Consider the following 24,180-nt stretch of genomic DNA (forward strand, 5'->3'; position numbering starts at 1 on the left):
GCGTAATTCTCGGCTGCTGCTGCTGCTGTTGCTGCTGCTACATCGCGAGTAATACGCGCGGCTATTTAGTAGTCGGATATATGGAGACGTGAACACGCAAAACCCGCCAGTTAAATACATATCATGGTTGAAAAATAAAAAAATCTTTAATACCGGAATATATCCAGAGGTACGACAGCGCGTGTCGCATTCGAACATTACGTTGAACGCGACGAAACGACGCGATCTAGCGTTTTACATACCGTTAATATCGTTAATTATTGCGTAATTCAGCTTTATCAATTACGCTTAGATCTCGCCTGATCGTCACTCTAAATTATGTTTTAATGAAATTAAAAATAGGACTCAGGTCTCTTTATGTTTTTAATATCATAAACGTATCGAAATCGTCGTTGCTTGAATGATAGAAGAAAAGACAATAACATATAAAATCAACAATGTGAAAAAATAATGAAAATTTAATTGTACCGAGCAAATTAAAATTCGTTAAATGCTTGATATGAATCATAATTATAGATTCCAGGCGGATAACTGCAAAGAATTCGAATGATTTAAACTAGTTTCGTAGTGACATCTGTATGATATATCTGTTAGATCTCTTTAGACCTAATTTTACTGAGAAGATAAGACGGATCGCTGACTTACCATTATGTAAGTGTTGTGCAAGTGCATTTCGCTTTCGAAATTTTATTCTATAGAAAATATGTTGTTTTATATTAATAAATGTGATACGTACACTGAGAAAAAATGTATTAAATTTTAATAAATAATTATTTGAATAGTACTGATATAACATTTATTTACGGAAAATAAATATTTATTAAATAAAAAATAATAATAATTAAATTAAATTTGTGATTCTTGTAAAATAAATATATATTTAATAAATATTCAACTAACATTGTTTAAACAAATATTTATTAAAATTTAGTACATTTTTCTGTAAGTGTAGTAATAAGGTAAAATTAAATTTTTGTATAGCAGTTTAATTAATGATCGTAAATATTGTTGCCTACAGGCTAACAACTAGCATATTAAGAAAAATTATAATGTTGCAAGTACATGCAATGTATTAAATATTTATAAATCTTTTTTGGACAGGTTTTCTTTTGAGTCCGTGTCGTTTCGACGATCTTCGATCTGTCGAATTACGATAGTTGTACACACAATGTGTTTTCAATTCCCAGATTTGTTCTTCTAAATTGGTTAGTATGGAAGTCAGCTTCATATCGTCAGTTTCTATGTTTTCATCCGTTAAACTAAAAAATAATACGGCGCTATACGTTAAACAGTTTCAATTTCCGATACTGCAAGTACGAAAAAATATATTTTGCATAAATTGTATAATCCATACTTATTGTTCTTGGTGGCTAACAAAAATAAGGCTTCTATTAGATCGACGGAAATCTTAGGAGGCGCTTCCGTAAAATGACTCATATGATGAAAATAATTTTCACGAGAGACCAGCGTAATTTTTGTGGGAATATCGCGTCTCGAGTGCAACAACATTCTTAAACGGGGATGTAGCCAATTGCTACGAAAGATTCGATGTGATGTCACCCTTTCTAAATGTGCGACAAACTCCGCTTGTTTCAATAATCGACGTATGTGGCCCTAATATGATAATATTAATTCCAATGCTGATTAATCTTGACTAATCTTCATATTCGTTATACATGCATAGCTTAGCTTTTAGCAATTAAGAGGATATCTATATTGAACGGAATGAGATCCGCTTTTATTTCTAAATATTATATATCATACCTCCTTTTCGAGACCTTGAATATCGTTGACCGCCAGACCGATCATGAGATTGATCAGAACGATACTGACAAGCATGATGAAGACGACAAACACGATTCTACTTGTTACCGATAGAAAATTGCTTTCGAATAGCTCATTATACTCGTACTCGCCCATCATCATTACCACAGTTTTTACGATAGCTCTCCAGAAATCGTCAAATTGATTGTTTCCGTGAAATAACACAGCAAAACTCAACGCAAATCCAACAATCAAGTAACCAAATGCCAGGAGAACCTAAAAAGTTAAATGTATATCGTTATAATAGCAAAAATGACGCGTAAAATAAATTTTGATGTGATATCTATTGACACTATTTTTAAAGTTCGGATTTATTTATCCGACTATATTCATATGCTCACATAAGTAGTTAAAAAATTTGTCATAAGAAGTGCGAGAATCACTTGTCTGATAATAAACGATAAAATCTTGAAATTAATGAACATGCACAAAAATAATTTTGATAGTGATTCGATTATGACTCTCATTGTGCATCAAATGTTTTATTTATATGCAAGGTATCTGATAATATTTTTTAAAATTTTTAGAATGGAATCTAATTCTAAAGAATAAAATTTCATTCTTAGAAATTGACAAATTGTGCCATTCTTTTTCAACTTAATTGACAAATGAACCAGTTTTGAAAAAGAATGGCTCAATTGTCAATTGTCAATTTCTAAAAGTGAAAGTTCATTCTTTGTCATTCTTTAGAATTAGATTTTACTCCAAAGATTTTAGAGGTAGGTAATGCCATAAATTAGCCACAATAGAGAACCTAAGGCAATAACATTATATTTCTTTAACTACCTTACATTTTTGTACATGCCATGAGCTTTATGCTGAGCTATCTTTTCTTCGTCACAACAATCAAGCGGATGCACGCTGATTTGTAGATCTTATGAATTAATTTCTCATTAGTTATTACAAAATTAGTTATTACGAATTAGTTATTACAAAAATCGTAAAATGATAAAAAAAACTTCTATTTATTGCCTTAGATTATCTACTACGATTGACCAATTCGCTTAATGTCTTACATTTACATCGCAAAATAATAAAAAACTTCTATTCATTTTCCGCTTTCTCTATACGAGCGCGGTGTGTTATATAATACATCTGTTATAAAATACCCTACATAAATAGTGCAATAATGACTTTAAACCTTCGTGGTCACCTGGGGATTCCAAAAAGATGTGAGACTTTATATTTCTAAGGTCTTTTTTTGAAAAACAAGACTTAAACTGCCATTTAGCCGAAGTTTAAAATACCCTTCATCCGTCATATTGTTCCGTCAGCTTTTGTGATTTTTTAAAATATATTATATTAAAATTAAAAACTTTAAAAAGTCACTGCATTTCCATATTCTACAATGTTTAAGGTAATTGTTCAGTAATTTTTGTGATTTTAAAGAACAAAAGCTGTAAATACGGCAATCAATTAAAATGTTGGAATCATTTTACCCTCTATGTGACCAACATAAAATTCTTATAAGATGTGATCACGAAAGTTTAAAGTCATTATTGCATTAAATGAAAAATTTATAAGGCAGAGAGTTTTGGAATGCTAATTGTATTTTTGTACATTGTAATTGAATTTTTGTAAAATGTGTAAATTGTAGTAATAATTTAATCTAAAAAAGAAAACCGATACATTAATTACTTCGACTAACCTTTAGAATATTCTTCAACACGGTAGAAAACATGAGTGCGTAATATCCCCACATTGGAACTCGACCAATTAATAACATCATTTGCATCCAACTCAACAAGATTGCGATACTGATGGAATGTAGCACCCAATGCATGCAATGCCGTGACTTTATTTCTTCCTTTGAACACTTTACAAACTCGCCCGCTATCGATGTCACTAAGGATAACATGGCGCATATAAGTGACAGCCACGTCTCAAGTTGTCTCAAATAGTGCCTAGAACGTTTAGAAAGATGTCAAGTAAAAATCAATAAAAAATTCAAATTTTCATTATTCGGAAGCGTATTTACTTGGGTTCTAATATAATTTGAATCATATTGTGAAACAAAAGAATGCAAGAACAAATCGCTAGGATTCTTCGAGTCACCATGTGATCAGCGTCATTATGTGCAAATATTATGGCGTAGACTGAGAGAGAAACAACGAAGAGGAAGTGTACAAGTATGAGAAGAAAGAAAAGTATCCTTAATCTCGCCCACTTTAGTCTGAGAAATGTCTCCACTAGTGGATGCTGTAATATTGCCAGTTGTCTTATATCCGAAGCTGCAGCTATAATAGCCGTGACCACTGCCATTTGCATCTGATGTTTTGGAGCCAATATACCGAAGTCGACTGTGATCTTTAACAGACATTCCATTCATTAGAATTTGGTAAAAGCAATAGTAGTATAAGAAATGGGATAACTGTATCTGTAAGGAGTACTACTTTAATGTGAGAAATAAAGAGATCCTTACATTCTCATATTTTTCCAAAGGAGAATTATTGGTCGTTCGTACGCAAGAATCCAAGATATCTGTTAAAAAGGTCAATGGTCGCCAAATATGAGCGAATATAGCATCAACAGCGGTGACACCAGTCTTCGTCACCGCGGCTAAATTAGCTCCATGACTGATTAAAGCTTGTACACATTCACGATGGCCCTGATAAGACGCTCTATGAAGAGCTGTACGATTGATCTATATAACGTATATAACAATAATATATACAATTTCGTCTTGTAATTGCATTTGTTATTCTCGAACTACAGTGTCTAACATAAGTTAACCTGATCGCGCGTATCAATATCAATATCATGACATTGCATTGCTTCAAGTAGAACCATTAGTGTCTCAATACTCCCTGTACTCGCGACGATATGAAGAGGCGTGTTTCCGGAGCTCTTGCATTTGTATGTTGGCCATGCATCATTTAACAGTAATATCTTCGTCGCGTCTGCACTGCCTAACATCGCCGCATGATGCAAAGCAGTAGTACCTAGCAAAATTGAGCGTAATTATATTTATTGTTTTACAAATAATATATGTAAATAACATGTAAATAACATTTTTTAGACTTCTTTTAATAGTGATGGATTTGTGATCAGGTATAAAGGTATAAAGTATAGGACCGATGGCTTACTTCGAAGGCTTCGACATTCGAACTTGGATGTTTCTTTTTAAACTCTTTAATATTTCAATCTTTGAAGAATCAAAATTATACAATTATTAATTTAATATATTTAATAGTAACAAGTATATTTTCATTCTTTTCTATTCGCACAAATATATTTTTCGAAGTTTCGAAGTTGTTAAAAATAACAGTCTTAGTAAGGATAAATCGCAACGATGATACATTACGGTTCTACCAATATTGCATAACGCTCTATTGATTGACTAATACCTGTGTCCGGATGAATAATGTTAACTAACACTTTTGCGGCGACCAGGATCCTAACGATCTCGACGAACTTAGTCATCTCATTGAGATCATCGCGATTCACCGCGCTTCCTGCTAAGAGCAACGGGGTAATCAGACGCTCGTCTTTAACGTTTACATCCGCACCGCCTTCCACCAAAACGCGCACGACGTCTGCGTGATTATTTTTTACCGCCTCGTGCAATGGCGTTCTTCCCCAGCATACGGGTAACGGCAACTAAAACATGTCGGAAACATAATTCCTGATGTGTTCCATTCTTTCTTCTAAATTCTTTAGACTGAAAGAGTGAAATCTCACTGTAAAGAGTAAAAATTGAGTCGGTCTTGAAAAAAGTAGCTCGATTTTCAATCTTAAAAAGTAAGATTTCATTCTTCAGAGTGACAATTCACTCTAAAAGTTTTTTAGAAAGTTTACTATAGTGCAAATTTGCGAATTATTTTCGCAGTACGAACTTTCTTTCCCATCTGATAGGATTTTGTCAGCGAAGAATGTGGGATGTCCTTAGTACACAAATAGATACCGACTTTGACATCGATGTAACCTCCGTGTTGAAGAAGCCACTTTGTCACGTCAGTATTACCATTGTGTGCGGCGTAATAAAGGGCACATCTGCCAATTTTATCTATGCTGTTTATGTCAGCGCCTTTCTCGTAAAGTCGATCCAACAGATCTATATTGCCCTGCCACGCAGCTATCTGTAGGGCTGTCACTTGAAGGGTACCCACAGGACGCACATATCTATTTTTGTTATCACTCGTTAAAATTTCATTCGCCTTATCAAATTCCCCATTCTCGATTGCTAATATGAGTCCGATATGATCCGGATCGTATTCTTGCATGGTGATTTTTCCGTTCTTTTGTGTCAACGGCACGAATTGATCGATCCAAGACTCCCTAATGCTTGTGAAAAACTGACGCACAATTAACGAAAGCGTAATTAATGAAAATCTAATCACCTCCAGCCGGATGTGGTAAAGGATATGATTAGTGTTTTTTTTTTTATTTTGATACGATTTTATTTTAATATCATGTTAATTTGCATCAATAGCTTTGGTCGAAATTATTAATGTAAATTAACATGATATTACAATAAAATTCCGTAGTTTGTAAATAACTAATTAACTTATAATTATACGTATTTTCGGATTTTCAACGTTTTCTGCTCTCGCAGCTGTTATTAGCAGATAAAAACTTCGTTTTCTGTTAGAGCGTTCATATAATATGTATATATACACATTATAAAAAGTAAAGACTGCAGTTGAATTTTTGAACGATAGCGAATAACTCTCGACCAGATATTTGTATAATCTCGTTAAAATAAATTCCAAAATTTACAGCGGCATTTCCCACATCGCCCTCTGGCTACGCTCTGGCGTTGCACGGCGTAGCTCCCCGACCCAAATTCCGATAATTAATTAATTTCGCGGGTATCGCGTTGCAGTTTTATGAGTAAATACCTTCGAAGCGAGTGCATTCCGTCGTTCGATACTTCGAACAGCTCCGTTATTCGCGCATAATCAAACTATCGATCTGGATACTCGTAAACCTTTGCGTCGCAAATTTTGATAACGAATTTGTTAAACAATAGCTAACGGGATTACTTCAGCCAAAGAAAGTAAGCGAACGTATTGAACGAAGCCTCGAGCCTCGAGCCTCTCCGTTATTGCTCGAATATCTGTACATGTACAAGGTGTCCTAAATTCTCCACTTCTCTCTTCTGCTTTCTTTTTATTTACCAATTTTATTTTTATTAATTTAAAGTTTCTCTTAGTAGATCTTTAATCTCAAAATTATTTATATTCCGATATTTTCTATTGAAACAAATTTTAATTAAAATGTGGATTTAAATAAAATGCACAAAAAGAGTTTGCAATCTAAAAATTGAGATAGATATAGATCTGAAAATAATTTTGTTGGACCATCAAAATAATTATATTGGACACTCAAGCCCGGTCAAGCTGGAATGTCAAAACTTTTTGCGTTATTATCCATTATATTCGAGAGTCCTATTATTATATTATTATTTTGTTAGTGTAACAAAATTATTTTCAAAGTTGTATTCAACTAAATTTTTAGGTATTTGTTCTTTCCGTGCATATATGCGGACGCGATAAATGTTCGTACGTTATATAACGATGAGCAGGTAACATTTGCACGATGCTTAAACACACGCGGCCGTGGTCAAGTTCTCGTGTATTCGTACAGCCGTTAGTCTTAACACACGTTCACACGCTCAATCAACTGGAGAGTGTTGCGTTACCTTGCCAAGCTCTCAGGGCCAGTACGCGTCTGACCACGCTGTTGAGAGCATCCTTCTGTTAGACAGACAACCTCGTTGGAGTAGAAGCCGGTTCTTCACGACACATAACGAGATGCCGAATTGTCCAAAGTGCGACAAGCCAGTGTATTTCGGTAAGACGACGATTATTATATTGCAATATCAATATAGTTACAAAATATTGAAACCAGTACTATTTGGACCGAGTGTTCGATGCTGTCGATACGAAGAATTGTACTTTGTACAATTGTTAGCACAAGCTAATCGTGAGCAAAGGTTATTTTATATGTTCGTAGCATTGAAAGCTACCGAAATGAAATATCTTGATTTACAGATCAAATTTCACTTTCATAATATATTTTTATATTCGAATTATTCTTTCATGTCGTTTTTATACGTATACAAGAGTGGAAGTAAAAAACGCTGAAAATTGTACAATTTAATTTTTCATAATTTTTGGATATTGCCGTTTTATAAATACGAATAAATTATTCACATTACATCGATTATTTATATAGCACACAGTGAATGGAAAAGAGGTTATTAAATATCTTATGTTGATAAACGTATTATATGATAAACACGATCCACTTCTAAGTACATATCTGCGTCATTTAATAGAAAACGTTTAAAGCAATGTACGCGTGCGAAACATAATTTTATGCTTTGCATCAATTTTACTCAAAATTAGCTATACAATCATATCTTTATATTATCATTTCAGTCTTCCTGAAAGATACAGCAGAAGTTTGATAAATGAAATATAATATTGTGAAACGTCAATGTTTAACTTTTGCATGTTATTTACCTATATTTTACTTTGACTCTTCTCAAATATTTTAATAAATTATGAAAGATTAGTTTATAGTCTGAAATATTCTTATCAACTCTTATTGTGTCTGGATTAAGAGTCGACAAGAAAGGCACAGAATCAAAAGAATATAAATATACTTGAAATGGTAAACGTGCGGTGACGACATCAATGATATCATTGAACGACCTCGGAATCCACTACAGCAAACATTATGTCAGTTTCACTCCATACAGACTCCAGTTTACTACGAGTGTAGTGAATGAATAATCCAGTCAGTTTCTATAGAATAAACTCAATAGTTGTGTAACAGGAGCTGCAGCACCTGCGAGAGGAGGCGCCGCCGTATTTACATGAAATTAAGTCTATGGCGTAACGTTGCACTCTCGTTTCATAATAAGTGACTTGTACGCAATATTCTTTGTCGATGCTTGCCGATTCGACTTTAATCAATTTTACTTTGAAAATTGGTCAACCGTTATCAACGATACTTCTTGAAAACGAGGAGACGACCTCGAAACCTTCTTAAATGCACTTCGGTATTATACCGCGGTTGTTGTAATACTTGTATCGTAAGTTAATGGTTGACAAAATGCTGCGATAACGTTATCTACATATAGTCGACTATGCACTTTAAAATGCGCATCGCGCATAGTAACTCTATTCAATCATAAATAAACAATGTAAACGGACAATTCTGTAGTATTGTGCACTTTTTTACGAAATTCAAGATATTTTTTGGGGTTTCAAAGCTGTTGTAGCTACAAAAAAAATCTAATATATTTATCCCATTCTATTAACAAATAAAAGCGTGATTCTAAGAAGAATATCGCGCACAAATTTTGCGTTTAGACGTTCGATTTTTAATCGAGGTTATGCATCTTGTTTGTTTTTTTTTTTTTTTAAAGCCCATTGACCATTGATGGAAATATAATAGATTGCGTTTCTGATGCGTCACGAACATACGAATGACACCTTTTTTTGCATAAAATGCTCAAAAACATGCAAATTATTGGAACCTTTTGCACAAGCAGTTGTATTAAACTTGCATGTTTATATTTTATTGAATTTTTTCTATCATTACATACAAAAAATAAATTTACGCATAATACTTAAAACATCTCGCATAGAGAACTATTATGCTAATGCAAAGTAAAACAGAGAAAAAGAAAGAAAATAATCGTAACGCGAGAGACGACTGAATGAGGAAGAAAAAACTATGCCGAAGTCACGGAGTTGCTCCGAGTTGCAACAACAATAAACCGTCCAGCCGTGAGGATAACACAAAGGAAACATAGTATATCGCGCGCATGGATACTAATAACACAGACACACGAAACAGGTTTGCTGAGAAGAATGGTCAGGTTTCGTAGTCGCAGTATGAAAAGGTAGTAGGAGGAACCACGAAGAGAAGAGTCGGTTGGTTTCCACCGCAACCCCCGCTAAAAGGGAGAAGAGACCGAGAGATGCGAGATCTGAGATCCGAGCGGTTTTTCTGGGGACCTTGAAGGGGGGAGAGGGGGATGGGGGGGGGGTAAAAGCTGCAGAGGCTCCGGAGGGAAGAGGGTCACGATGATGTGGACGGCGGTTTGAAAGGAAATGAGCGCGGGTGATGCAGGCATGGGTGCGGATTGCGGTGAAGGGGATGGTCTCCGTCGACGAAGAGGGAATAAAAAGAACGAGAAGAGACGTAAGGGCCGGGGAATGATGTTCCGAGGGTCTATGCAATCAGCGACGGAGGCCAATTGTTTGGCGCCTGGGCGCAACGATTCGTACATACGTTACTGTCTCTACCTTTTTGCCCGTTACCGGTGCGATGCGCAACTCGGCGAATGCCGCTGACGATTATGCACTCGCTTCTCCGTCGCCAGATAATTAGGAGTTAATTAACTAATGGCCCTTTATACCTCTTCTTACCCATGATACACTGCGCGCGCGCGCACTCTCTCTCTCTCTCTCTCTTCCTCTCTTTCATTTTTCTTTTTTCACTCTCTCCTTCTTCCATACATTGCTATTCCTCATTCTCCGCTACACCTCGCTTTCATCAACGCATCCTTTCCTCGCCGATGCACTCACCGCGCTCGTCTCGTCATTTTCCAATTTCCCTCGCTGGCGCTACCGCCCTTTGTGCTTCTTCTTAGACACGGTGAAGCGTTTCAATGCAACCATCCAGTCCCGCTGTGGTTCTTGTCTCATTTTTGTCTCTCCTGCAGGTTCGATATGCTGTATACGCGATATGTTGCCGTGACGCAACAGAAGAAAAGAAAAATCGGTTTCGGTTTTCACGAGTCTTTCTGTCAAATTGTTATGTGCGAGCTTATATATAAGAAAAAAGATATTAGAAGTCATTGAAATGTCAATGTTAAGCTAATACAAAAAGCTCCGAAAATCGTATTTTATTCGTGACATTATACATATACATATGCCACAGAGTCAATAACTCTTAGCAAAGAACTCTTAACGAGAACTTGTCTTTATCAACGTGTTTGATCTCATATATGATTAATCTTATCTGAATAACTAGCAATAATACAATTTTAAAATGATAAATCTATCTTATTTCAAGTATTACACAACTATTATCTTTACAAATATTTAGAGTTTATAAGTTTTTGAATTAATTTAAAAGTAAAGCATATAATATATATATGTGTGTGTGTGTGTGTGTGTATGTATAAAATTTGAAAATTTTAATATTTGAAGAAATTCTTCAAAATTCCTTTAAAAAAGTTAAATCAACGCTCTCGTTGTTTTCTTATTGATATCATTCCATCTTTTTTCCGACAACTCTATTGTGTCCCTTTCGTACGTACGCATACACACTAATGCTTGCAGATGCATTTGGGAATTAAGTGAGGTACATGTATAATGTGACTCGCATATGAAGGTTTTTTTAAAATCATGTCGACGACATGAAATCCTTTGTGAAACAAGTTCGGAGTATGTTTCGCATTTGCGCCTTTAATGAATAACAGACGACGATCGATTCCATCGGGACTTCAATATTGGAGTTTCTAATTATGAAATTGCTAATGGAAGGATTCTATCATCTACTTATCATTCTCATCATCCGCGACACAGACGAGGCGATGCGGCAATGTGCTCAAGCCGCATGGAGTTGATTCTTTCATTTTAACTTTTATTTTATTTTAAGTTTGTATTAAATAAGAATATTTTTTCATTATATTGTCCGCCTTTCAGATTTTTAAATATTTCATTCTATTTCAGATATCATTCCATTAATATTATATTAATATAAAATATTTTTTCATCATTCTTTTTGAATAATACGCATGTCTATTAATTTCTATTTCTTGCAGCGATCATCTTTGAGGCAAAGGGAGGAAACGATATTCTAATACAAATACCACATTACCGTAGAAACATAAAATTTAATATGGAAAGCGTGACTAGTTTCGTTGCGGTGTACCGCCTTTTATGTTACACCGGGACGCGCGCGTTAACATTCATCTTGTGTTGCAGCCGAGAGGAAGACATCCTTAGGCAAAGATTGGCACGGTTCGTGTTTACGCTGCGAGAAATGCAATAAGACCTTAACACCCGGGGGTCATGCCGAGCACGAAGGGAAACCCTACTGCAATCACCCTTGCTATTCAGCCCTGTTCGGTCCAGGAGGTAAATGGAAATTTTCGTCTCGGTTCGAGCGATACGCTTCGTTTCCTCTAAAACTGTTTCATATTCAAAACCCTTCGTAGAACATCGCCGTCCTGCATTTAATATATTAAATTAATGTACATCTTCCTTATTCCATCCATTTATGTGCGTATCTCATTGCTCTTTATACTATTTCCAAATTAAGTAATATTTACTGCACTTCTAATATTAAAGATTTGCGTAATGAAAATGATCGCTGTGATTGCAGGTTTCGGACGGGGCGGTGCTGAAAGTTACGTTTATAATAAATGAAGCATAAACATAAAAGCAATAAAATGTGTGTCTTCTTCATTATATCTAACGATAAGACAATTGTACAATTCCGAATATAAAGAGCAGTTGGACATTGAAACATAAAATAACATTCATTCTGCTTGTTTATGTATACGTAAATATCTATTTTTTACAAGATGTTTCAGGAATGTATATGTTATTGAATATAATAATATTATATAAAAAGAAAAATAATTACATTCTATCTGTATTGATCTTACCCACGCCTAATTAATCTAATAATTAATCTTTATAGAACGGAGACAGCACTAATTATAAATATACACTCTATTGTATTTTAGTTAACGCCGATAAGGGAGAAATGCACGTTCACGACTAGAGATCTATTGCCATCAGTACAGTGCTAATAAACAAAGAATTTTTATATAAAAATATAGCTGATATAATGCAATATTTTTTTCTCTATAGTGTCTTCCATAATTTATTAAAGCTATGTTTTTCCCTTTAATTATATTAATTATTGATTTTTTTCTCTATAGTGTCTACATAAGAGTGTATATTGTTTGGAACAGATGTCGCTAAACGCACGTTTTCATGAATTATCAATAAACTTTTATGCTGTAACTTTGTTTTCAAAACATCTATCTTGATATGAATAAAAAGTATTTTTATATTGTACTATATTAAAAAAAAAAGATAGCTTTAATGTTTTCGCTTTTAATAGTTTTATTCATTTTTATTTATTTCAGCAAGTTTATTTGTATTTTCATGTTTATTATATTTACAACTCCATATAACAAAATCGATAGTAGTGATATTTATAATTGTATCTTTAGTTTTTACGTTTTATAATACATATGCAATATAGTAGCGGGACGGAAATAATTTTCTTTAGAGTTTTCAGTATCTAGATGATTTGTGAAAAGAAGAAATATTAAGTTTTTAAAGATATTTTTTCCTTGTATTATTTTCGAAAATATTTTTGCAGATTGTTTATATTTGATTTCTTCAATAATTAATCGAACGTTACATTCGATTAATTTAAAAATATTATTTATAGTACATGGAAAATTTAATTATAGGATATTAGATGTTGAAAAATAAATTTCATATATAAACCTCATATTTATTTAAAAAGGATGTACAGAGTTTTGTTTGCAAGTATCAACAGCGAGACTCGGCAAGAGCGGCGCACGGAACAAGAATATCACACGGAACAAATAAAATAAAATGAGATAATCGTGTGTGCTCGATTAAAAATGCGCGGCTGCGGCGTTCGAGTCGAAATTTCCGATTAACAAATACATAATTCGCAACAAATGAATTCGCAATTCCGCTCATCACTCGAATGCCGCACACAGTCGTTTTTCTCTTCGTATCTTTTATATTCAATTCCGTATTACAATTGTTTTTGTGCTCTTCATCAGCTTTTCCTCCTATGGAGACTATAAAACGTTTATGCAATATTGCTCTCTCAACGGATTCTTTGGCAAAACTTATTACACATAGGTCATCATTACAATTAATAAATAATAAACGTTAAATAATATAATGATGATAATGATAATAATAAAATATAATAATAATGATAAAATAATGAAAATAGTGAAAATAGCAAATAGAATAATAATTAATAATCAGCTTCATTATGATAATAGCGATAAAGTAACAATAAGTAGGCAAAAAAATCGTATCGAACATCGGACACAATGATTCAGCCGATGTTTGGTCAATTGAAATTCAAATATATCTCGTGCATGCACGCGCTGAATTATTCCTTGAACTTTTTCTTGACACAAATGCTTTCATTTAGCAATGCCGAGCCGATAAAATTGTTAATGGGATTACAGTAAATAAAAATCTCGCGTTTCAACATTTTTTAGCGTCTGCGTTTTTCCTTTCTGCAGGACTTTATTGTGCTGTCGTGGCACATTATAATTGCAAGCAATAGATATCCATAATTATGATTTGATTAGCAATTTAAAAATGTCAGTTGCAATCTCGTTAATTTTATGATAAATCGAATTCAAGTGCAAAAGAGCGTAACACAGACAACAGAGATAAAATGATTTTCGCGATAAAAATAATAAAGTTTAATTATTTGATAAAAGGCTATCGACACGGACGGAACATCGCGCGAGAGGTTCAGAAATTTTACCAATTGACTGGGATCAATAACAATTTCGATTTTGCGAGCACGCTTTGGATCGACACTAATGAATTGAAAGAATATTTTATGACATTATTATATTCGTCATTTAATTTACTGTTTTATTTATTTCAATATGCAACATTTGGTTTACTAACGCATCTCTTTCGAATGTGACTAGAAATTGTCGGATTAAGTAGAATTGTCAAATAATTTTCAATCTACAAAATTATCCGGCAAGTTGAGTAAATTCGAGACGCATGAAATCTGTAGCGCGTGCCGTCGAGGCATCAATGATTAACACGGTAATTAAATCAAAGAACGCGCGTGCGCTTGCAAACGTAATTTCTTATTAAAAATCTCTGACGCCCAACGCTAATTGCGCCTTCGTGATAATCTTCTCCCGCGCGTTCCATCCGACGACGAACGGGAACTAGTACGACTTCCGCTGTATAAAGCGGAAGCGTGGCGAATGCGCCGAACGGAACGGGAGAACGAGCGTGATCGTCGGGCTGTCGAGGAAGTGTCCACGCGCCGACTTGCGCTAATTATCACGAATAAGCAAGAAAGTCCTCCGTACAATAGTGATCGGTATCTCGACATATAATTCGCGGTTAGCACGTACTTACCACTTTAGCAAAATCAAAAATCATTTTTTTAATATGATTTTTAAGTATCAATTCTTTGAATCTTTTTGAATAATAAGTTATCTTTGAAATAATTATAATCCCTTTTTTTTTCAATTTTTATGTCGATCCTACACGCCGCTCGCGACTACGCATTACTTATCCGTGTGAAGAGGCCGCTCAAAACCGGCGCAAAGGTCACGCGCTTTTTTGCCGCAACTGCGCGACGTGCTCGTTCGTTCGACGATCCGTATGATGTATATGTCTTATGTCGGTGCGTGCTGCGTGCGTGCGTATGTACGCATGTGTACGTGCATGTGTTGAGTTTACTCGCGCGTGTGTGTATATGGTCTTTGGTTTCTACAAAAAATATATATAATATCCTTAACAGTAGTGATCATTACAGTCGACTCCTGATTTAAAAATCTCAAACTTATCGTGTTATTCTCTACGATATTCTTAAAGGGGTGAGGGGTCGTCGTGCCTACAGGAGAGAAAAACGTGCCGTTGGGGCGCTTGACTTTGTTTACACGAATCATATGTATAATATATATATATATTTTTTTATTCTTATTTATATATGTTCAATTTATATATATTTACATGGTCGGCGACTATGTGTGCCACGCGAACGCGCGCTCGCGAGGGCGGTCACGACCACCGCGTGGAAATTACACTAACTGAGGATCATTAAATTAAACTACCTACCATCGCGGCTCTCCAGAGAGCGACGACGCCGTCTTCAACGCTATCGAGCATTCGAGATTCACTCGCATCGCCACCATTAACAATTGATAAATCAATTGGTCGATGATTCTTCGGATTACGATTAATAAATAAAACATAGAAGGGAACGTTTATACTGCGAAGAACAGTGGCAATACGAGGGAACTCTGTACGCCAATACTCTGACGTGACCGTCACTCGCGTCAAGCTGATTTTGCGCGGAATCACGTCGCGCGCTCGATTAGAACAAATTCCCAAGTCCTGTTATTCATCTTGAACGCCATGGAATTAAAAACTCCGAGCGCAGCTAATTCTAGATTCATTTTAACGTTCCTCGTCGCGAGTCATCCTAATCTTCTTCTTCTTCTTCTTCTTCTTCTTCTTCTTCTTCGGACATTCAATCTTCCCTGTAGATACATCGATATCTTTCGCACTCTGAATTTTCCATCGCGCATTCCCAAAGCAGTTAAAAGGAGATCATTGCTTAATGTCGAGATGGTGTCTCTTCGTAATATAGCGTCTGTTGTCGCAGCTCACTGTCTCTCCGCTGACCATTGGGGAACGTCGGTCGAGAGTCCCGTCGTGTGGTTCAATCATCAAGCCAGGTAGAGGTCCGTCGGTGTAGCGGAGGTGTGGTCCGGCTTCGTGCAGGCGCTTCCGGTCGGTGAGGCCGCGCTGGCCCCGCTGCTAGCTCTGGTAGCCGCCAGAGGCGAACGACTAGCCACGTCGGCGCTGCTTTCCGGACCACCGCTGGTACAACCGCCGCCGCCCTGTTGCGATGTATGAGTGGACGTGTCTCCGTTGCAATAGTAGTACGTGGAGTCTAGAACGAGAAGCGATTACGTTCATCACGCATTGAATTTGTGGGTTTCCCTATACCTGCGTATACAATACCCTATTTTACATTTTGCAACTGATGTATTCGTATCCACGAATGAAATATATCTCCTTACGTCGCACACTCCTGTACGTTTTACGCGCAATTTGTAACGTTGCATATTCAGCCGCGTTTTCGCCACAACAACTTTTCCCATTTCTGTTTATATACATGCGCATCATATCGCGTAGAATTAAGATGGAATAAATTTCCGCGATGCGCCTATCTAATTTTCGCGTTTAATTATAGCGTTCACGTAACGCTCGCGTGGAATATTAAGAACGAGGAGGCATAAGTTGAGCGAGCGCGGGGAAGCGAGTGAGAGAGCGCGTTGCGATATCGCAAACGGATCTATATTACGTGTTACGAGGTACGGGTTAGCAGCGTATCGCGTGTCCGATAAGAAAAAAAAAAGAGGTTTATTATTCTATTCGTATCTGCACGCGCGATGCGCGCTCTCTTCTATGCTTGCACCACAAGGTATCGCGATCTCCTCCTAATGCCGCCAATCTTGTACGTTATGAAGGATAGGCGTTTGAATCGGGGTTACATTAGAACCGGACGGAGAACGCGACGTGGCTTCGATGGGGAACTAGTTCGATGTTATCTGATATGAATCGAATTGCAGCTCGCGTTAACGAGGAACGAAGCTAGGAAGTTCTATTTAGATCGCAAGGTATTGTGTCCGCGTGCACGGTTACATGAGCGTAACTAGAAATAAAGTTTTTGCCAGGCTCGTATCTTCGTATATCGCGTACATGTAATTTCTACGGGGAAAGAATACGGCTGCCTTTCGCGCGTTTATTACTTCGAACAAGGTGATTGTGTAACGGCCGGCTGACCACTTCTCTTTCTAGCATCGTTATCAACCTGGCGTTACCGAAATATCGGCCTATTTTTCTAGTATTTTCATATTTCGATAACCCTAATCTAATCGGTACTCATACTCACTGTTTACTTACTGAGCAACCCGCTTGTCGCTGCTCCATAACCATAGCCGCTGTACGGTGCACTTGAATATTGGGAATATGCAGCGCTGTACGCGTAGTCGCCACCACCTAAACAAAAGTCGACGATAAGCTAATTAGCGTGGGTTGACAGTGTCGACGTTTCTAAAATTAACACATTATGTTAATGTCTGAATTAATTCTCGAAACTGGTCTCGCAAGTAGACTTGCGCGAAAGTGTACTAAGGAATAAATTAAATTCTCGCGTACAATTTAACTTTGTAGGCTGGAGGAAACATGTGAGCTTATGATACTTGTTATTCAACCGAAATAATGGTTACTGTTATAACTGCAGCAATTCTATTAAAAAAAATACATATATATTGATATAAAGAGAATTATTATTTATGTAAGTAGCACACAAGAAAAGATTTATTATTTTAATTACAAGTCGATTAAGAATAATATCATCACAGTATCCTTCATTGATACGTGATTTTCTCCAATGGATAAAACCCACCCTTTCCGACAAAACTGTCCGTGGCTCATCGCCCCGAACTGGTAAATCAGCGCTCCTCAGACAGAGCTCTGACTTACCCTCTGAACGTACCGCCGAGCTCGATTCAACCCCCGAAGGGTATACGGGCGCGCTTGTCCTTGACGAACGGTTAAGCAAGCGGTTTTTGGTTGGTACTCACCGGTGGCGTAGTGTCCGAAACTTGGAAGCATCGTCGAGTACGGTGGTATCGCAGAGGCTACCTGGGGCTGAGAAACTGGCGGCTGCAAGACCGTCAGTCCGGGATCCCCTCCGGGGGTGTTGGGGGCCGCGGGGGTGGCGTTTGTCTCGTTCTGCAACGAAATCGGGGGACTTTGCTCGCCCCCACCGGCCCCCACCCCGACATACGATACTGCGACGGTACTGCTCTCTGCTATGGCCATGCACAACACAACACAACATTCGAATCAAGCACTAGCTAACGATCAGCGCCTTACGTCTAAAGCTTAATTAAACTGTTTAGGTGAGGATTGGGAAGAAAATTGGGATTTGAAATTTTTTTTATTAATTGTTTTGGAATTATACCTTTCACGAATGCGCAAAAGGCATTTTTGTTTAAACCTTCTTTCATTTTTTTTTTAATTCTTCATGATTCTCAAATTAATATGTAGATGACATTTAAAAAAATTAGCAAAAATGTTAATTTACTTACAAAGAAACAAGATCTTACGTTGACAAAAATTAAGAATGTATAATATTATTTCCATTTGATTTAAACGTAAAATACAATGAAAAAAGACAAAAAATAAGAAAGAAAAAGAATGTTGTCATCTTTTTGCGTTAAAACATTTGCAATATGTGTGCTTTATTATACATTTTCTGATTCATTAGGAAATATAAATGGTAATCGTGGGTAATAAAGGATTTTTCTGGAGAACAGGAGATACCGCATTTGATTTCGCGGTAAGTTAATACCATAAACACTCGACGTGGTAATGCACATTTAACATGTGGACATATTAGTTGGACACGCGCATATCTGAGAGAGGCTTAATAAAACCTTATGCTCAGCGAAACAGATGTACATGACTTGGCGCGACCGTAAGAGAACGTAAAGAGGTGGCGAACTCACCGGTGGTGTGGTAAGGAGACATGTTAGCCCCGTCCAATGTTTGGCTCAATTTTAGTTCTTGCATCGTCAGTGGCGCGAGCGGCGTCAAAGTACCACCTGCTATTAAGGGATCCCCATTTTTCCGTTATTGCGGTTCTCGTATCGTCGACGGTCAATCAAGGCGGAACGTTAAAAGGTTTCATCGCGGAGAAAGACCATATATTTTTCAGGTCGAAGATGCGTTACTTATAAAAATCATGGTGAAGGAAAGAATATTTACTGCGCAGCTAATTTCTTCACGTCTACAAATTCTTCACATCTAATATAAAAGTCCAAGTCCATGTATGTCCTCCCTTGAACGAACACTTTAATCGCGATACTGCTACATGTTAACGAGTGCAGCAAGCCATGCGATTGCGACTTGGACCGTTTATGTTATTCTTCAAAAATACTTTGATCCGGAGCGAAGATTCTCGATTGAATTTCATGAGATGAAGCCGCCGTTACACGCCTCGCTTCGTCCATTCCGAAAAGCACCGATCGGGAGAATTCGCAACGCGACGCGGCGTGACCGAGTTGCTCGCAACACGTGCCACCGGAGAAAGTTCCGTTCATGTGTTGTGCACCACGTTTGGCGCAGTTATATACTTCTCAATACTTTGTATCCATCTATATATACGTTCCGCCGCTGATCGACCGCCTTTAAACGACGTAAGAAAAGTAGAGAGATGGAAAGTGGAAAGTGGAAGAATGAAAGAAAAAGAAAGCGTGATAGAATGAATGTGTGTGTGTGTGTGTGTGTACGTATATATGTATAATATATGGGGAGGATACAGGTAAAAAGATCCGCGAACAAGAGATTTCGGCGGTACCATTTAGATAATAGATAAAAAGAGAGATACAAATGTATAGACCAAGAGAGAGAAAGAGAGAGAGAAACAGAGAGAGAGAGGAGAAAGGAAGAAAAAGATGCTAGTGAGAGCGGTATTCCCCAAAGCTGAAAACGCCGAACCACCGTGTGGAGCCTTCCGCCACCTCTTCTACCGCTGCTCAGTACAGCTCATGCATTATTAAAGCCATGTATTTAGCCGATATGGGTATGCAAAGCAAGACGTAAGCCGCAATAATAAGCGTACTGAGAGGAAACGAGAGAGGGAGGGAGAGAAGAGAGAAGAGAGAGAGAGAGAGAGAGAGAAAAAGAAAGAGATAGAGAAAGAGGTCTTTGGTGCAATGAGAGAAGGATAGGAAACGAAGGTGGAGGAATGGAACTTGGTGCAAGGCATTACGTGCAAGAGGTTGTGGTATACACTATCTGGGATTTCCGTGCGAGGGGAGGAACGGAGCAGAAAGAAAGAGACAGAGGGACCACGCATGACGGGGCTGAGGGGATGTTGGAAAGTGTTGGAGGGTGCCGGAGGGTGAAAAGAGAGGGAACAAGCACGCTCACCTATGGTGCCCCCTATGGGCGGGGTGTAGAGATGAGGCGTTTGCGCCTGCGTCATCGTACTGATGGTGCCCAGGGAGTCATACAGCTCGGCGGAGGTGGCAATAGCGTTCCCGGGGAATCCACTGTGTTCGTAATAACCGCCGCCTGCGCCGTTGCCGCCGCCAGTGCCGCCGCCGCCACCACCGCCACTGCCGCCATTTCCACCGCCGCCGTTTCCACCGCCGTTTGTACCACCGGTCGTACCGCCGCCTCCACCGCCACCAAGCTCGCTCAGGAGCTTGTGCTCGTCCTTGATGCTCCATTTACTCGACCACAGCTGCAACATAGACCGGCGAAACCTGAAGTCGAAGTTCGCGAGTTTGAGGGACATCCGAGAACAAGCGCCAAGATTGACTTGAATGTTGTAGCTCAGCCCATTCGGTCCCCCGATTACTGCAAGTGCTGGCCGGGAGTTACGCGGATATTCTATGAAACTTGGCTCGCTTTTGATTGATTAGGGTATTTTAATGGAGATATATACTATTGAACCTGATTCACGTAGTGAATCTGAGATTTTAACCTCATTCGAATCCCAATTATCTATACGAATATAGATAGTCTATTATGCAATCGAATACATTTTAATAAACAAATTATTATCGAAACATTCTGCTATTTAAAAAGTTTCTTCTCGAGTACTTACGTTTGAATACAACTGATCGCCATTGTAGTTGTTCCTTTGCCTTTTCAAATCGTTGTCGGCGTGGTCATTTAGGTCGCGATTATCATCTGTAAAAATTGGAAGAACTGTTAGAGGCAGAATTCATTTTTTAATTTGTAGCAACATATCACAAATATGTATCGTCATTCAATATTAATCGCCAGTAGTGATTCCAATATTAGAACAACATGCAGAATGTTCGATGAATGTTATTTCCATCGGTGTATATCTCGAATTTGATAATTTCGAAACGCGAGGGAAAATGGATCAGGGAACGAACACATCACCCAGGACGGCACATCAACCGGTACGATCGCATGTATAGTCATCCACCCACACGCAGATCGGGTCCTATACGCGGCCGGTCTCTCGTATTACCCACGAATCAAGACACAAATTAAACGTGGCCGGCCGAAACTAAATTGAATCTGTCGAGGGCAGGATGCGCGGCGCGGTATGGCTCGCGCGCGTAGACGGCGTATGGCATTGATAGATAGAGAAACAATTTCGATTCTATTATATGTCTTTATTATCTCCCGGTCGTCCCGGCGGTTTAATATAGGAACAGGCACGTGGGACGAGTGTCGTTATTCCGGTGCTGAGGGTGTGGGCATCGCGAACCCTTGCCGGGGATGAGGTCGTGAACGGAACCGACCGGTGAGAGGTATAGGGATGGACGACGAAAAAGGGGGGCAAGAGGGACAACAGTACCGACGTAACGTCCTTGGTGGGGGTAGATAGTCCAACGTTCTGGGGTATCTCGAATAATTAAATGACCATCCGAGGGTGGGACGGGTGGAGTACGCCTAGCATAGGGCTCGTTAAACCTCCCTGTCAAGTTGTGATTGTCCGGCCGGTCGGGATCGAGAGCGACGATCCCGACCATTCGAGCGGCAGGGTTTGTTCCTGGACCGCTATAAAACCCTCGTTTCAAACACCAGCGGTGGCAGTGCCTCGTGCGCTCTCTTCCCGCTCCCGGTCCTACTTGGAATTTTACGATTTGATCGGCCGAGTTAATCGCGGCCGAGCTATGCCACGGTATACAGACGAGTACCGCGTTACAATACAATTTTACTAGAGTTTAGGACACTTCCTAGGGATATCACAGTCCCACCTTGTAATCGAGATTGCACGTGAATCGAATTCGAGTAATAAGTTAGTAAAACGATCATGATTTAAAAATTTTATTGTACCTTACGTTTTTATTCTTCTTTTTTATTGTTTGCATTGAAAGAAAAGATTGGCTGCTGTAACAAATTGGATAGTAAATAGAAGGCATTTTTAATTTTTGATTGCTGCAGCCAATTTTAAAATGCTATGTCATATTTACCATCTAATTTTGCTGCAGCAGTCAATCTTTTCTTTCAGTGTATGGATATACATTACAACGTCGAAAAGTTAATCAAGTCGCATTCAATGAAGTTTATATTTTTATGCGAACCAAAGTTTGCAGACTTCGAGAAAGCGAAATCATAGACGGTCCTCGACAGATTTGACAACGAATGAATTATGTCGCGCGGAAGGAAGGTCAGCGCGTCCCCCGAAAAAGAGCAGTAAATCGAATAACTCGATTGATGCTCAAGAGGGCAAAGCACGCGCTTGTACGAGCGAGCGAACGAGCGAGCGGACGAACGTTCTCTCGATCGCGTTATTCGAAAGCAATTGAGTCAATGTTAAGCAATACAATACACGGGTAATAATGGACTTTGGGGCGAATCTGGCCCCGCGGTGTATCCCCTACGTCCAGGGGATACATAGGGTGGGACACGCCGGGTTCTGGGATGGGGTCAGAAGCGCGCAGATGTAACGCGACAACAAACAGCCCCGATAGATTGCAATGCTTCCCTCGAGAGGTCGTTCGTAAATTCGTAATAAGCTCCGGGATCTTTGAGTACGTCTTGGCTCGCTCGTCGAAGATATAAATAATAGCGCGCTGGGACCGCTTCGATTTTTCTCGATCGACGAGTCTCAAATTGTAGGAACATCGGAATTCGTGAACTCGATACGTTGTAAAGATTAATAAATAATATCTCGCAACAAACGCTGCACCATGTGTGCGCTGTGATTCGACAAATCATAGGATCTTTGATTGTAATTTTTAATATCTGACTATCGAATTATGTATTCTGCCAAATAGACGATTGATGATTTTTATCTCTGGATATACCAATTCGGACTTTAAAATCATGACATAACTTCCAAAGCGCCTTCATTATATTCTTTTACAAATTGTAATGTTCAATATTTTGTTTATTTTTTTACACTGAAAATGACCAAAATTATGGTCGAAATTTTGTTACTTATTATCATTAATATTAATATTCATATACAAATTTTACACCCTACTATCCTGTGTCGGCTTACATTTGGCATGCATTTCTGATTTATTATTTATTTCTATTGAAGCCTTATTTTATATATATATTTATAAAAATTCTTTCTATCTTTAACATACAGCGTTTCATAAATCAGTTAAAATAATTAATTGAAACACGAGGATCTTTCGAGTTACGTCCGATTTAGCTGTTGTAAAACAACAGCGTTTTCATGACTGAAAAGTTAAAAGAGCATCGATCGCGTTTTATAACACAGTTTTTCCCGCGAGTCTTTCTGGTCAGGGAATTTCATTAAATTTGAGTACTTGTGGCTAGGTTAACGCGACGCTCGGTCGATTTTTACATTCTGACGCACAGCACCGGAGGAACGTTCGAAACGATCGCCGTGCTCGCTCGTTGAAATTCCAGGCGGTTAGGAGGTACGCGTATACACGTACGTACACGCTGATGATCTCCCCAGAGGATAGGGAAGCTAATGTGTCGTCGGGGCCGAGATAGAGAGGAAGCCTGTCTGTGGTCTCTGTCTCTCTGTGAAGTTTATAATCTAATACGTATACCT

At 38.0% G+C, this 24,180-nt stretch overlaps 3 protein-coding genes and 1 long non-coding RNA gene across 13 annotated transcripts in view; 2 read left to right on the forward strand and 2 right to left on the reverse strand.

Annotated features, from left to right (window-relative positions):
* Positions 1-24,180, forward strand: part of LOC105151103 (uncharacterized) — a 164,115-nt gene that overhangs the window by 3,165 nt on the left and 136,770 nt on the right. The window lies entirely within an intron of this gene.
* LOC105151105 (transient receptor potential cation channel subfamily A member 1 homolog) lies at positions 971-6,078 on the reverse strand. Its single transcript, XM_011064640.2, has 9 exons — positions 5,661-6,078; positions 5,172-5,424; positions 4,558-4,766; positions 4,247-4,468; positions 3,803-4,131; positions 3,473-3,728; positions 1,765-2,040; positions 1,355-1,614; positions 971-1,259 (listed from the first exon to the last, which is right to left on the reverse strand). The coding sequence occupies exons 1-9, from the start codon at positions 6,045-6,047 to the stop codon at positions 1,073-1,075; spliced, it is 2,379 nt and encodes a 792-aa protein (XP_011062942.1). The 5' UTR covers positions 6,048-6,078; the 3' UTR covers positions 971-1,072.
* On the forward strand, positions 7,433-12,440 carry LOC105151106 (cysteine-rich protein 1). The gene is made up of 3 exons (XM_011064641.2): positions 7,433-7,620; positions 11,781-11,933; positions 12,181-12,440. The coding sequence occupies exons 1-3, from the start codon at positions 7,581-7,583 to the stop codon at positions 12,222-12,224; spliced, it is 237 nt and encodes a 78-aa protein (XP_011062943.1). The 5' UTR covers positions 7,433-7,580; the 3' UTR covers positions 12,225-12,440.
* Positions 13,312-24,180, reverse strand: part of sv (paired box protein shaven) — a 184,244-nt gene continuing 173,375 nt past the window's right edge. For 4 of the 10 annotated variants that reach the window (XM_087409610.1, XM_011064628.2, XM_011064624.2 and 1 more), the window contains 6 exons: positions 21,268-21,353; positions 20,586-20,901; positions 19,160-19,258; positions 18,230-18,460; positions 17,547-17,642; positions 13,312-16,530 (listed from right to left, as the gene is read on the reverse strand). In XM_087409610.1, the coding sequence (XP_087265736.1) occupies positions 16,304-16,530; positions 17,547-17,642; positions 18,230-18,460; positions 19,160-19,258; positions 20,586-20,901; positions 21,268-21,353 (1,055 nt within the window). In that variant the 3' untranslated portion in view covers positions 13,312-16,303. Of the gene's footprint in view, positions 16,531-17,535; positions 17,643-18,229; positions 18,461-19,159; positions 19,259-20,585; positions 20,902-21,267; positions 21,354-24,180 lie in introns of all 10 variants that reach the window. The other 6 variants (XM_011064625.2, XM_087409608.1, XM_011064631.2 and 3 more) reach the window with 6 other exon arrangements.

This window comes from Acromyrmex echinatior, chromosome 9 (assembly GCF_024713525.1).
Source record: "Acromyrmex echinatior isolate Ae372 chromosome 9, ASM2471352v2, whole genome shotgun sequence".
NCBI lineage: Eukaryota > Metazoa > Arthropoda > Insecta > Hymenoptera > Formicidae > Acromyrmex > Acromyrmex echinatior.

What these genes read in the sequence shown, in the direction of transcription:
- LOC105151105 (XM_011064640.2), bottom strand. Translation starts at nt 6,047, where the DNA reads ATGCAAGAATACGATCCGGATCATATCGGACTCATATTAGCAATCGAG. An exon ending in CCTATCAGATGGGAAAGAAA is followed by an intron (nt 5,425 to 5,660) that starts GTTCGTACTGCG and finishes GACATGTTTTAG; the next exon opens with TTGCCGTTACCCGTATGCTG. An exon ending in TGTTGAAGAATATTCTAAAG is followed by an intron (nt 2,041 to 3,472) that starts GTTAGTCGAAGT and finishes TTAACTTTTTAG; the next exon opens with GTTCTCCTGGCATTTGGTTA.
- LOC105151106 (XM_011064641.2), top strand. Translation starts at nt 7,581, where the DNA reads ATGCCGAATTGTCCAAAGTGCGACAAGCCAGTGTATTTCG. An exon ending in CGACAAGCCAGTGTATTTCG is followed by an intron (nt 7,621 to 11,780) that starts GTAAGACGACGA and finishes CTTGTGTTGCAG; the next exon opens with CCGAGAGGAAGACATCCTTA. An exon ending in AGCCCTGTTCGGTCCAGGAG is followed by an intron (nt 11,934 to 12,180) that starts GTAAATGGAAAT and finishes CTGTGATTGCAG; the next exon opens with GTTTCGGACGGGGCGGTGCT.